Source organism: Gallus gallus, chromosome 5 (genome assembly GCF_016699485.2).
Source record: "Gallus gallus isolate bGalGal1 chromosome 5, bGalGal1.mat.broiler.GRCg7b, whole genome shotgun sequence".
NCBI lineage: Eukaryota > Metazoa > Chordata > Aves > Galliformes > Phasianidae > Gallus > Gallus gallus.
The window spans coordinates 45,111,978-45,127,336 of record NC_052536.1 but is presented as its reverse complement, the minus strand read 5'-3'; the positions used below and the strand labels follow the sequence as shown (position 1 = coordinate 45,127,336).

At 37.5% G+C, this 15,359-nt stretch overlaps 1 protein-coding gene and 1 long non-coding RNA gene across 5 annotated transcripts; one reads left to right on the top strand and one right to left on the bottom strand.

The window, feature by feature from the left end:
* Positions 1–598: 598 nt before the first annotated feature.
* Positions 599–6,914, bottom strand: LOC112532519. Its single transcript, XR_003075396.3, has 3 exons — positions 6,776–6,914; positions 4,331–4,411; positions 599–845 (listed from the first exon to the last, which is right to left on the bottom strand). It is a non-coding gene; the product is annotated as an uncharacterized LOC112532519 (long non-coding RNA).
* On the top strand, positions 1,707–11,743 carry SPIA3 (serpin family A member 1). 4 transcript variants are annotated; one of them, XM_040701420.2, is made up of 6 exons: positions 1,707–1,732; positions 3,471–3,544; positions 4,296–4,958; positions 5,825–6,095; positions 6,756–6,903; positions 8,491–11,743. In XM_040701420.2, exons 3-6 carry the CDS (start codon positions 4,313–4,315, stop codon positions 8,641–8,643), a joined length of 1,218 nt encoding a protein of 405 aa, XP_040557354.1. In that variant the 5' UTR covers positions 1,707–1,732; positions 3,471–3,544; positions 4,296–4,312; the 3' UTR covers positions 8,644–11,743. The 4 variants fall into 4 exon arrangements, with proteins under 4 accessions (XP_040557354.1, XP_015143259.2, XP_040557353.1 ...); XM_015287773.4 differs by lacking the exon at positions 8,491–11,743 and adding an exon at positions 7,312–8,250; XM_040701419.2 differs by lacking the exons at positions 3,471–3,544; positions 8,491–11,743 and adding an exon at positions 7,312–8,250.
* Positions 11,744–15,359: the final 3,616 nt, after the last annotated feature.

Genomic DNA, 15,359 nt, shown 5'->3' with positions numbered 1-15,359 from the left:
GGTTTTTTTTCTTTGTTTGTTTGTTTTTGTCAACTGTTTTGAATAGGTTTTCCTTTCTTGGAAATCATTCAAGCATGAGAATTTCAGCAGTAGGAGGTTTACTGTTACTGCTGCATAATACAGGACACTGTAGTAGGCAATTTGTAACTGGAATTGATCTTGTAACATAAAAGCTGCTGGTTAGTGTAACTCCTGGTCATTGCTACCACTGCAGTGTTCAGCTATGTGTTTTTGCCAAAGATTTGCAAGAGCCTGTATGCCATGCTCATAAAAATCTGCACCAATGAAGATGACTTGCTGTCATTGTTGCCACTGCTGAAACACCCCACCCACTGCCTCACGATGCTTACATCCACTGTTTGGTCCCCAGAAACACTCAGCAAGTTCGAAACAAAAGAAACTGTCAGGAGGCTGTTTGCAAAATGCTGGTAAACGCATGAAATATTGTATAGCTAGCTAGATTTCTCCTAAAGATGTAGAAGTGTGAGATGGGGTGTGGAATATATATGGATATACATGAAGTACACAAAAATAACAAAGATTACATAGTTAAGTAGAGTTTGTAACAAGTTGATCGTGGTCTTAACTATCAGCAGTAGTAAACCACACATCTTTGATTATTTAAGTATTCTGGAATTTTATTCCCCTTAAAAATAATTAAGAAGTAGGATCTAGTTCAGTAGAGGAATGACCACTATGAATCCAGTTAATGTGGTTTCATGACATAGTTGGAGAGTTGAAATTGTGATTAGCAGGAAGGTGGGACTGCTACTGGTTCACGGCATTGCAGGTCACACCTGGCACACAACATTTTATTTTGAAATTGATGTTGCATCTTATTTCTCCTGTTATAAAGAAACGGAAGGGAAGTGCCTTGTTAAAATGTATTCCAACATAATTGTAAACTAGACAGTAATTACAAACCCTCCCAAATGAAAAGAAAACAAGAGGTAATTTTATAACACAGTTTGTCCTTGACCACCATGACCTTTCATTTACCTAGGCTTTGATGAGTAAAATAATCTCTGTGATTGTGACCTTTTACAGCTAGAATTAGAGGAAATAAGTACAAAGAAAAAGGAGGAAAAGAAGGAAAGAGAAAAGCAAAGAAGGGGAATGTCAAGACAAGGTTTATCTATGTATGTTCTATCTCTTTGTTTATCTATGTATTGACTAGATTATTTATGTGTAAGAGGAAAGTGGTCACAAATAGGGAAACATATTTCATATCACCACTGGTGTGTCATTAGTACAGTCAGACTGTACAGGTCAGGAAGAATATTTGGCTGTGACCAGAGTTTGGGAGAGCACTGAACTGCAGCAAAGTATTTTGCTGACTGTTGGCACCAAGCATTAGTTGTTCCAGGCAAAAACACCTGGTTTCCAGTAGGATCCCAATTACACAATGTTTACGCTAAGCTCCTTCACATGATTTGGGGGAACAGACAGAAAGTCACAGCCACACTGTTCAAAAAGCATGATTTCTTCAAAAATTCTTCAGCTTGACCAAATTGCAGAAACTATCTTTGGAAATACTATGTAATCAATATTTGCTCTCCTCTCATCTCACCTCTATCTCCCTCCCTGTCTTTTTGTTGTTGTTGTTCTATTCTGTGCTATATCAGGTCTGTTTAATATTTAACAGTGGAAATTAAGCAGAAGATGATTTAGCAGTACAAATAACAGTGTGGAGAAAAGCGTGGTCTGTTGACTGCAGCAGGGCTTCTGATTTGTAAGTACTGCAAAGACACTATTCTTAAAGACTTGAAAGTGATGCTTTCTGTGCTTGATGGCTTTTCATGTTAGGTTTATTACACCTGTGTTCTTGTAAATTTGTTGTGTGTGGATGTTGATACAAAATATTAATTTGTAAGTATGGGACCAGTGGGACCCACTTGTCTAAGGGAATATGACCTGAAATTAGAATCAAACAATGACGTCATGAGGACTTCTAACAAGGTTTGCAAAGAAGAATGCTGATGAAATCAGCTTTTATGTTGAATACAGGCTTTGCTGTGACTCATTCCACTAGTGACTGAACAACTAGGTCCACATATAAACACTTCTGTTGACTTAACATATAAACAAAATTGCTAAGGCCAAGCTCTCTAGTAAGGACTGTTTTGAGCGTAGGGGTGGATGAATTTAAATTTAATTGCATCTATTATTCTCATAGACAAACTAACCTGTGGTTTAGCACAGAATTAATTTCTGAATTTCCAATTAAAAATACATCCCAGAATTAAGAATGTCTTCATGATTCCTTGGTTTGGCATGATAACCAAAAAATCTTAGTGGCTTGAATTTTCTAATTTCAGAATGTTAAAGTTACTATGTTGAACATCTCTAAAGGGAAAATTTTGTGGGGAAAACTTGGTGACAATATTTCAGTTCTGCTATTCCAAGTTTTGGTAGAAGTAATGCTAAGAGATGTTTTGAAACTAGCCTGTTACCAGTAGAAGTTGAGAACAGAGCTATGACTAACAAATACAGTTAATCCATATAATTTATTTCAGAAATTCTTTCAAATTTACGTTAATTCAAGTATGGAGGTAATAAGTGGCCATTACAGACAAAAAACATCTTGTTTTTCACTTAATTGTGTGATTTTTTCAAATAGCTAGAGAAGAATAGTCTATGATAAGTTAAACAACAAATACTTATGACAGAAACTCTGCACTATGTTGTTTATTTGTTTATCTGGAATATGGGATGATATTTTTTTGTTTTTCTGGAAAAAAAAAGGAGAAATTTCTGCTTGAAATAGCTGCTAATATTTTGTTCATATTTCCATCTACATCCATACTCCACACTTTGTGTTAGAGATATTAAAATTTAACATGATCTCATCTCACTGCAGGTCACAGCAGTGGTCAAATACAGTGAGCATATTCAGGTTCCAGGAAATAAAAGATCATAGACTTAGTATATACAGTGTCTATAAACAAAACAAACCAAGGCAAAACAAACAAGACCACCATACAAATAAAGAAATAAATAAACTGTTTAATCACCAGGAATCCTGCAAATACAGCAGCTAACAGAAACTTTACCTAGATTTTATTTAGAAGGTAGATAGAGTGAATCTGGGGATAGACCAACAGAACCTCACCTTATTATGAATTTGGAAAATACATTCCCAGAAGAGAATACTAATAGACTGTTGGCTGGAAACAGGAATAGTAATGGTAACAGTAGAAAACCTTGAGAAAAGATTTTATGTCAAATCTGTGAGGTAAAAAGGAACTCATTTTCATAGATTCTTCAATTCTGAAAAGATTTGATGGGAGATACCTCCACTAAATTCAGTTAACTAGAGACTTGTTCCAGCTGCTCAAAAGGAAGCTCATGGGATGCTCATGGGAAGCATCCCATGCCAGCATTAGAAGAAGAAATCCCCATTTCCAAGGGGATTAATCTGGAATGTCCTTTGATTTCCGAATGGAATGTGTGCTCCTTTTTTTTCTCAGGGACTCAGGTTCTTCCTGCTGATCTAGAGGGAGCCATACATCCCGTGCTGCTGTGGCTATCATGTTAACTCATGGTGAGAGACACAGTCCCTTTAACAAGTTACAAACATTTGTTGCAGTCCCTGAAAGAGAGGATCTCCCTGTTCCAAAAAGCCCCTCATCATCTGGTATTTCTCATATCTTTATACACAGTTTTGGGTATAGTATCAGTTTCTTCCAGGTTTTTTGCCTTGAATTCTGCCTTGAACTTTATATAGCTTTATGTGAAGCTTTCATGCTTCACTTATCAGCTGTGGCCAACGACTGGCCATGAGTAAGCAATGATGAAGTAAACAGGAGTATGAACTTAAGGAGCACTGGATAGCTATGATAGCTGTTTGTGAACTGTTTTGAGATTCCTCATGTTTTCCAAACTGCATTTAGGTTCTACTTTAGAGTATGAAAAGTCTTTGAATCCCACACCTGTTTACTTCATAGCAATGTGGTTTGTTTAGCTGTGCCCTATATGATCCAGGAAATAAAATATTATTAATAGAGATTATTATGAAATTTGGCTATACACTTTCATTACCACTGGGGAAGAAAATAGTATTTTCAGAGTAGTTACAGTAGACGTTATGATTTTATTGAACCTGATGTTTTCCTCAAGTTCTTGACTGAATTTATTAATGACACAGCATTATTTGTCTACTTTAAATATTTTATGTACATTGGATATTTACAGTTGTGCTATATAATATTTATCATGATGAACTATTCATTATTTCTTACTACCACGCTCATCATTACTTTGTGCTCATCTAATGATTGTTTATTTTATGACAGCATAATTTGAAAAGAAAATGAAGTATCACCTGTACCTGTGTACATTCCTTGCTGGTCTTTGTGTTGTCACACAATGTCACCGTGGAAAAGCTTGCCATGAAGTCAATAATACAAATCTACGTGATGGAACAGAAAATTTATTAAAGCATAACTGCCAAAAGCAAGGCTCCACATATACAGATTTTGCATTTAGATTTTACAAGCAGGCTATATCAAAAGAAGCTGATAAAAACATTTTCTTTTCTCCCATAAGCATCTCTACTACCTTTGCCATGTTAGCTGTTGGTGCTAAGTCAACCACCCTGACCCAGATTTTTGAAGGACTGGGCTTTGACAATCTGACTGAGACTCGCATACATGATATACATGAAAGTTTTTATAAAGTTTTAGCAGTACTGAACTGTACTGATGTTAACATCACGTTAAATATAGGAAATGCCCTTTTCCCAGCTATTGGTTATGAACCACAGGAGACATTTTTACAAAATGTCCAGCAATTTTATGATGCAGATTTTTTTTCTACTGATTTTCATAAACCTGAAGAAGCTAAGTTGCAAATCAACAACTATGTAAAGGAGAAAACCCAGGGGAAAATTCCTGAATTAATTGCTCGTCTTGATGCAAATACTATACTGGTTCTTGTTAACTACATTTATTTTAAAGGTAAGATATAAAATATTATATTCCAGTGGATGATTCTGAAGCAAAACAAAGGAACTGTAGGGAAAGATCTAAGCTGTGGAGGACTTCCAAAGTAAGGATTATATCTTGTCAAAAGTAAAGTATTTGGTTGTTGAGAAATTATCTGATTTTGGCCTATTTTCTCCAAAGTTTGTATGCAGAGAAATCTCACTTTAGTTGGCTACCTCATAGCCATGGACACCTAATAGCTTGCAGTGTCACTGGTCTGGGACATAAAAGCTAAGGATGTTTCTGAAATGTCAGTGCTGTGCCAATCAATCTATTAAGGCACTGACATCCTTGCATTTGCAGGGTCTCTAGTGCCATGATAGATCTATTAGATATGTTGTGTAAAAACTTGGGACACAGGTTGAGGATCTGTGCTTCTGAAACCCTGCTTGTATGCTAGAATCCTTCATTCTTTTGAAGAACTCCTCATCAGGCTGAGGGTGGTCAGTGTGCATCTGCTGTGGTGCATCCCCTAACATGGGAAAATGGAAGGGCAGGAAAAACATAACATAATCCAGTGTCCAGATCTTAAAGTAGGTGAATTTAGGTAACATAAAAGAAACAAGAGATGGGGAAGTATGGCTACAGCATTAGCAAGATCCTCTCTCTCAGCTGGTGTTGATCAAGCTTCAGTTGTTTTTCAGCGAGACAGGACTTTATGCTAAACTTACTGCCCAGCTAAAATGTTTAATTGTGTGTTAAGCAGTATTTTGAAGTGATCTAGTAATATTCCTCTTCCATAAACTTTTCCTCAGCTTTCTAACATGCGGTCTGATTTATCTACTGTCTTTATAATATTCATATGATCAAGTGTAACATTGTTTCCTTCTCCCCACTAGCTGCCTGGGAAAAGCCTTTTGATTCTGAAAATACCTATGAGGATGATTTTTTTGTGAGTGCAAATGAACGTGTTAGAGTTAACATGATGCAGCATGAGAATGACTACAACAGATACTATGACCAGGATCTCTCTTGTGAGGTGGTAGAACTGCCTTACAAGGGCACTGCACAAGCATTGCTCATTCTGCCTGATGATGGAAAGATGAAACAAGTGGAAAATGCTCTTTCCAAGGAAACAGTTTGCAACTGGTTTAGCAAATTTGAAACCAGGTAACTCGGGGTAGATTAATTACTATATTTTAGGAAACAATAGAATGCATAAATTTCAGATCTCCTTCTCCTGGATTTAGTGTACTAATTTCATAAATGGGATCTAAAATTATTCCAGAGATAAGCCGGAGAGGAGCATGACTGATCAGCAACAGCAATCTCTCTGACTTGAAAGAAGTGGACATGGACTTACAATGATTACCTCAAGACTTATTTGGCAACATTTTGGTTACCATACCTCTTTATTTTTTTGATCATATGTTGATAATAACTAATTCATTTGCTTCACCCTAGATTTTGTTCTCCTTTTCTCTTTTTTGGGGGCTTTCTACAATTGGTCTGCTTTTTCTCTGTAGTCTTCTAGCCACAAAATTCTGCTGGGTGCATATGTCATGACACTGGGATGAAAGAGTGACAATGAAGATATTAGTTTGTTTTTATTCAATACCTTTTATTCAAGAGTAACTAAAGTCAAAGAAAAACTGTATGTACAAGAAAATGGATTTGGGTATCTCTCTGGGTGTTCACATATAAATGCTACCATCAAACAGATTAGAAATTAAAATACTATCAAGTGTCATTCAATTGCACACTATGCAGCCTTCTGGCTGAAACAAGACTATCATGCTTCACTACTGTTTTGTTTTCTTTGTTCAACAGAAGATTACATCTGTACTTACCAAGGATTTCCATTAGTGGGTCTTATGATGTCAAAGATTTGTTCATGGAAATGGGCATTACTGATGTATTCTCTAGTAATGCTGATCTGTCTGGAATTAGTGGCAGTCGTACGCTCCAGGTTTCACAAGTAAGTGGATGGACAGATATAGTGATGGGGTGGCTGTTAGTGTTTCTGATCAATTTTATAAGCAAATCTCATGATTATGTTCAGGGGCTTCCATAAACCCTGGAGCAATTGAAAAAATATTGCTAGTGGAAGTACAAACCATTTACAAAAATAAACAATAGTTATTGTACCCCTGTATTCAGGACTGGTGAGCCTGAGTTTTCTCACCAAGCCCTTCAGTCCTCCCAAGGAAAACACTCCTTGCAATTTGCTGGAGATTCATTATTACAAGAGAGTTTGGTTCACCGGATTTTATTATTTATTTTTTCTCCCAAATATCCCATAAGAAAAGGTGATCTTCACCTCCTGTTTGCTGCTGTTTGTGGTTCTGTATAGCAACTCCTCAACATTTGTTCCTTTTCCCTCCAGGCAATTCATAAGGCTCTGCTGGCAGTTGATGAGACTGGAACTGAGGCTGCAGGAGCCACAGCCATAATCCTTTCCAAATTTTCACTTCCTCATATTACCACCAAATTCAACAGACCCTTCATTGTGTTGATTTTTGACAAAGCAACCAGCACCACACTTTTCATGGGGAAAATTGTTGATCCTACTATGAAGTAATTGCTGAGTTACTGGAAGCATATTCAGCATGAGTTATAATGGCAGCCATGTTTGCATATGTGGGCTGGTTAATTCTGCTATAACTGTTCACTGGTTGAGAAATATTCAAAATTAAATGAAGAATTTCAGTAGTGAATTGGTAAACAAATAAACAAAAAAGTAAATCACCAACAGCAAAAACCAACAACCAATGAATGGTTTTAAAAATATAACATTTTCCACTGCTGAGTAATTCAGGTTATCAATAAATTTTACATATTTTCCTTGGAAGAGAGATTCTTGTGAAGAGTTTTGTTGTTTCAATAATTTTCTCTCTCTAAGCAATTCTGTTCAGACAACTTTCAGTTTTGAGTTATTCAATACAAGCTTTGCTCCAGTGGGTAACAAGCCACTTATAATGCAGTTATCTCTATCCTGGGACTTGCAGAGATCAGTACTCACTCGAGGCAGTCCCTACAGAGTTCTTTCTCCTTTGTGTATCTCTTTACTGTCTAGTTGGTTGTTATCCTTCAATCAAACTCTTTGTCAGTGTCATTCTAAAGACTTTAACAACAAAAAAGAAAATTCTCAAGAACAGACTCTTTCTACTGTAGAACTGCGTCTTTTTCTAGTCAACGGTGTCATAAAAAAAATGGTGAAAGACAGCAACATTAAGTATAAACTGTCAAACAATCATCCTGCAACAATGTTGTCCATGAACTATTGCTATGGCTGATAAATAAAATAAATATTAATTTAAATCCATCGCTAACTCACACTGTCTTCAGTCTATTGATATAGATCTTTTAAAATCAACACACACTTTCAGTCACTCTTATTAACATAGCAGGCTGTCTGTAAATACGTTCTAAAGACTGCTAAAGAAGTCCATATTTTCTTATATGGAGACTGAATTTCTTTCCATTCCCTCCTTATGTGCTTTCTTGAATAAAGAAATAGAAAATCTATTTTCAGAGATCACATAAACTCTTTCTTCCATTGCAGGTCAGCAGATCTCCCATTCTTACTGCAGAGGAGCACTGGGGCTCAATCTTGCTGACCTGCATACCAAACTCTTCTTTGTGCAGTTACAGACCCAAGGAGAGTCTGACGCCTGCTTTGACAGCTGTTCTCCCACTTCTTCACTACACCCTTTGATTCATGCCCATTGCATAGTGGCCCTAGATAGACATTTTGCAAGTGGAGGTTAGTCCCTGGCCCTGAGAAAACGATGCTCTAGAATGTGCATTGCTCAGTTCTACAGTTGTTCTGGGAATGTTCTGCAAGCACTGAGAAGGCAATGCAAGCCTCACATCAATGCCCATCATTAATGTGGCACTGACCTTCTGAACTGTACTCAAGAACTTGGTCCAGCCTCAGAGGTGCTTTATTGGGACCCATGTGCTACAGTGTCTGTAGCATGGACTTAGTGTATGGGGGGCAGCTATGCTTTCAACTCAATAGACTTGGAGGCTCCTATCTTGTTTGGAAAGAGGAGTCCTGTTGCTCCAAGCAGCAAGAACTCCATGGAAGCCCTGAGCTATTGCTTATGCTGAAGTGATACCATCACTCAGTGGACTGGGAGATAGTAAAAGCAGCAGCTTTTACAGTGTTGAGATCAAAGATAACTTGCTATAGTGTGAGGTAGCCTGCTCTGCAATGTCTATATGAACTCAAAAGGATCTGGGAGCAGTTCCAGTGAGATCCCACCCTGATAAATTGGTGCACCAGCACTGATTACAAGGCAGGACGATGAGATTTTTATCAGAGCAGGGTGGTAGAAAAACAGGTTTCAGACCTATTGCTAAAGAGAAAGAGGTTAGAAAAATCCCACGGTTGCTGGGATAGAGGAGAGACTTCAGGAAATAACACATGGAGCAATTTCCTGCCCCATTTGCCTCCCAGGCCTTTGCTTTTGAGAAAGGAAACAAGGACCTGTAGGAAGAGGGCTACACTGGGAGCTTTCACACTGGAGTGAGAGGAATAGGGCACTCCACTGCTCCTGTCAAGACTCTGGCTTCCTATTGAGAAGCTTTGAATGCTGGGTTTGGGAAGCATCTATCAGCACATGGGGCATCACCACAACTTTCTTCCAGTTGAGAAACTTCACAACCTAGAGCAGCAGGTTGGCCTGAGCAGTTACCGGACTGGGGAGTGGGAATAGAGATTGTCACAATTTTTTTTTGCCAGGATAGGATGTGGAGAGAACAGGAAACAAACAAGTCATTTGCCATATGTATGAAGAAGGAACACAAATACCTATAACTTACAATGTGAGCATTCATATAGCCTGGATGCTAAACACACCTGGCTGGTGTTATTCACAGCAAAGACCTGAGGATGTTCTTTAAGAGTAGAAATAATTCTGTCAACTTTTTATGAAGAGAGGGGTCATTTTGTCCTAATTCACAGGAAACCTGATCATATCTGTCTGCCCTGTATCATTTGTCCTTGTTGCTTTTGTCTGTCTTAATGGGTGATATGGGACACTCTTCTTCATGTTATCTAATTATATCAGTGGTAGAGAAAGAAACAGGGTATTCTGACAGACAGGTAAAAATTTCCATTTAAGGGCTGTATACCCATTTTATCTGTGGTAGGTACATGTATTTTATGGAGTCTTTCATTTATCTGTAGGTAAGTCTATTAAATTTCTTTTATCTTCCAGTGCAACAAAACCAGAATTCATTAGTATGGCTCAATCTCACATTCATTCCTACAGTCTAGGCAATAGCTGGAACTAGACCAAACCCAGAATGATACATAGAACTTCTGTACACCCTACAAAGTATCATTCACTTGATTTCCTGAAGTGACAGTCAGTAGAAGGGAAAGTACATCTTACAGTGTCCCTACAATACCCACCCAAGACAAATGATCTTCTGCAGGTCTATTACTCTGACCTGACATACTTACAGGAAGACCAAAGAAAAAAGACTTAAATAAAGAGAGCTTAGAGTCATTGCAAGGGAAGATTGACCCACTGGTCTAAACCCCCGAAAAACAGCCTAGCTGTGTGTAGGCAGACCTTAGTGCCAAGATTCTCCTGGCAGTCTCTAAGTCTTGTGGGGAGACAGTAAATTAGTTCTGTCTGACCTTGTTTGCAGTCTACTGGGGTTGTTTGCTGATGGGATAGTTTCTGTCAGTTTCTGCTCTGTTTACATTGCCCTGTGGCAGAGTTTATGAAATATGTAGTCATAAGCCACTAAGCAGAGTGATTTTAGGCCTAATGCTGTCCAATGCTTTTCTAACTTTCACCGGTAGGGAAAGAAGTTGATCCAATTCCAAAAGGCATGAAGAAATCAGATAATCACAGGAACATCAGCTGATTGAATAAACCCTGCTACTTAGATGCCAGAGTATTTTGGATTTTTATTTCTTCATAGAATCGTAGAATCATAGAAGCATAGAACCGTAGAACCACAAAATCATAGAACGGTTTGGGTTGGAAGGGTTCATTAAAGACCATCTAGTTCCAACCTCCTGTCATAAACCAGGACACCTTCCAGTAGATTATGTTGCTCAAGATTGCATTCAGCCTGACACAGAGAAGCGATTTTAGCTTAAACCTTGTTCTTCAGAGAACCCTCCCATGAGTAGGCTCACCAGCTCTCTTCCTGAAGCTACATCATCAGTTCGGCCCTTGGCCGTTGTTACTGTTCCAAGGAAATGGAAATTTAGCCAGAAGCAAGCCAATCCAATTCTGTTTCAGCAGATTAAGTAGAATAAAACAAGCAGGATTTTTTTTTCTCTTTACTGAGAATCATTTCAAGTAGAGAATAGTTAAGTTCTTAAGAATCAGTTGCTTCTGATATTTCCTGGGAAGTGTGTTTTCTGACTGTAGATTCTCAGAACCAGGCATGCTTATATGGCAGCTACAGGACATTCTGTGACTCATGGCCCAACTCATCTTGTACATGAGTCTAAGTGGCTTTTGGAGGTCTGAAGAAAATTCATAGCAGTGTTAATCCTTAAGAAAGCTTTGAAGTCTAGTCTACAAAGCACAGAGGCACTGGAGTTTCTCAGTGGAAAAGAAGTATGAGAGAAGTATGAGCATTTTAAAATGCAAATATTTCCCTAAAAACAAAATATTCACTATGGTGGGTATAAATTTTGAAGAAGGAAAGGAGCATGAAGACCAACACGGACTATATAACTTTCAGTCCTGCGACACTTCTCCTAGCAGTCTCTGTTGTGTAATACGTCTCTACCCTTACCCCCATGGCGCTGCTATGATTAGATATAAACTGATTGCACATATAGACTGGTGTCAACGTCTATTCCTTGTAGACTGTTCACTAATAATGACTGATATGGAAATATTCCTTGTATTTTCCCAGTCTCGGGTTTTACAGAGAATCTATTTTTAAATAGCAATGTAATTGTGCTTTCCTCAGACGAACAATTTTAAAGAAAACAATATAATTCATTCATTTCATGTAGATGTCCTTGACTATGATTAATGTCCTGGTTGCAAAAACTCAGCTCAGCACAGATGTTTATGCAAATGACTTTGTTGTCTTTTTGTGAAAGAGAATTTCCCTAATGAAACTAGGTTTTTTGTTCAATACCACTCCTACAGATGAATTTATGAGCAGTGAATTAGCCTGATTTATACAAACGAGTCTTATTTATTTCTGTTATATCTGATTGCATTCAGTTTCCATTCCATAAGCCATCTGGCAACAAACTACTTATGATTTATTACTCTGTGGTTGGAAAACTTCTGTTAACATCAATATGACACTCTCATGGAAGGTCTGAAGATTACTGTGCTTTGCCTGACTTTTGCAGATGTCTTGATAAGGAAAAGCTGCTACATTGTTTTCTCTTTCTCTTGTGGGAAACATGGACCAGGTGGAAGATGCTTTGCTGAAGGAAAATGTATGAAAGAGAAAAACAACACTGGAAAATGATGTTTCACCAAGTTGTGATAAGAACTTCATTTGCAGCCAGGAAGAATCTCAGAGCAAGAGAAAGTGTCTGTGCATGGCTATGATTAAAAATTTAATGAAAATTGGGTCTTAAAATCAATATGAATGCAAAAGTCAGCATATTGCCTAGATCTCCTTTATACATATATATTGATATACTGTTCACACATATGCAAAGAGGTCCTTTAGGTATCAAAAAAAAAAAAAAAAAAAGCCATGCCACATCTCATACATTCAAGAAACAGGTAAAGAAATGTAAAATTTGAATTTATTTTCTGTTCCTACTATTTTTTCATGTCAGAGTCCTATCCCTCAGGCAAATCTCATGGAAGAAATTTTAAGACATCTTGACTCCACCTGATTGGAGATTATCGCCTTGTGCCAGTGCTGGACATAGTGCTGCATGTCATAGCTTTGATATACTCAGAGTTGTAGCACAAATGATTCAGAAGAGGCATGAAACAGAGGCAAATATTCTCCCATTCTTCTAGCTGCTTCTAGGCTGGTAGAATAGAGAAAATGATCCTGCAATCACAACAGAAAGGCCATGTAGTTATAGTTCCAATATCAAAGTGGTTTGTGGTAGTATGTTAACACAAGCTGCTGATGGAAATGGAATTTTGCTAACCTGCCAGAACATTAACTGCAGAGGATAAGGTCAAACACACAGTTATTTCTTTTACCTCTGTTGAAATAAAGGAGAAGACAGATGCATTAAAATATCCCAGGAATCTGTCAGAATCTTCCGCATCCCAAAAGCTTACAGGGTCGAAGGCTTTTTTGAGGAAATGTATATGAGCAATGGAATCATATCATAAACTTCATTTTATCGAATATTTTCATTCAGAGCTAGCTGCTCTGACATCTTTGTTATGACCAACAGCATTAATCTATTTAATGACAACAAATGACAATATTTTGCAAAGGTTATTCCTACTGCTTTTTACCTGTCCTTGGGAACAAAAAGCTTCAAGCGTAACTCCAAAATACCCACATAAGGAATTTGGTTACTGCTTGTATAAGATAATGTCTGCAACAGAAAAATAAATATATAAGACAGAAATTTAAATTTAAATAGAAATGCTGAGTTTATCTTCTTGCTGAAGATAACTTCATTCCAAAATGAGAAATTTTATTCCTGCATGAACTTGTCACTCCAAAAGTTGTCTGCATAAGAAAGGTTTCTTTCTGACAAGAGAAGTTGTGAGGGGCAAATTCTGGTGGTAAGCTGTTTTCATTTCAGTATATCAATTATGAGTAGTAACACCTCTGCAAGAAGCCAAGTTTGTACTGTGATTCTGCTGGCCATTTTTCTGCAGGTGGATCCTCCAGCACAGAGCCTCACGTTCTGGAGATTATAGGAAAAGGAGCCCTGTGCCACCATCTTCTGGTAAAATCAAGGAATAGACATGACAGATTTTGTCACTTTTTGAAGCTAGAAAGATTCACAATCTGGATTGTTGTTGTGTCAGTAGGGATTTTGATTTTCTTTTGAAGTTTTACATGCAGAGCTTGTTTACCATAATGCAGGAGCTAGGGACTCTCAACTACAGCATAGAGAAGCCAGGTTCAAAGCCAATAAAAGGTGTTTCTGAACACAGCAGAAAGTGGATGTAGAGTGGTACCTTGCAATGCGATGCTGCAACCCCAAAAGCCTAGCAGCTCAGAACATGTTCCTCATGCATCTCTTCTCAGTGCTCTGCCACACGACAGATCTGGGTACTATTGAGTGAGAGCACTCAGACTCCAAGGAGTCTGAATGAGAGTTGTTGAGCTATCTCTTGCCCTTCAAACCTTTTCTTGCTGAGAGAGGACATGAACTAACAGAATAGGAAATGTTGAAAAAGACTCATGTTTACCCAGGTGCAGCAGATATACTGACTACTACAGGATGCAGAAAACAACAAATAGTGTCCCTCTCCCATTACATTGGTGCTGGCCATAAGCAAATCTGACCTGTAAGCAGGTGCCTTTTCTCTTAGAAATGTATTTCTATACAAATGTTTAGCGCTATATATCCATAACTGTTTCTGAATGTAATGCAGTGGAAAGTTAGATAAACTCCACTTCTCTGGAAAGCAAATGAATTTCAGTCCAAATCTTACCATGAATAACCATTCAAAGATGGATAATTTCATCACTTTCCAGTTCTGATATCGACTGTTCACACTTACCAAACTTTTCCAAAGTGATTCTACAGGAGTCAGTTTAAAGTCTCTCACGAACAATTACATTTAAAGGACTTCTGGGCTGATCTGTTCTAGATTAATTATATATGGAAGTATAGCCAGTCTTTTTTTCCAAGGCAGATTCAAGATAATAAGAATTTCCAATCATTATTTATCTAATTAAATGTGTATTTTTTTACCATGTTTTTACCTAACCTTGCTCGATTTGCCGACTGAATATTTCCTCAAACCAATTTCATCACAGTTCTTTAATAGCTTTTTTTTTTTTTAATCAGCTAGACAGAGTAAGTAAGAGATTCAGGAGTGTTAGGTTTTTAGGAATTAATTTCTAAAATTCTCTTCTTCCATGGTATGTCTCAGCTAATTCAACAGAAATTGAACTAAAATGTATGCTTGCTGGAGAGCACATATAAATAAAGCAAATAATGATAAAAATGGAGAAATATCATTATTGAAAGATAATATAAAATACTTTGATCTTTTGTAAATAAATGTTAAGTTGCCAAAAATATTAACGATAACTACTGAGAAACAGAGTCACATGAGCTGTGAAAGCTGAGAGAATTTTACTGCCATTATCTCAAACACAAAGAAAACAAAACAACAGGCTTGGTTTCCAAATGTAACAGCCTCAAATTTTCATGTTTTTAGTCACCTGCCTTCTCTTAGCTACACTCCATAACAATGCAGTTTATTGCCAAATTTCAGTCCAGCTTTCTAGAGAGGTAGGAGATTGAAAAACCTTTATGCT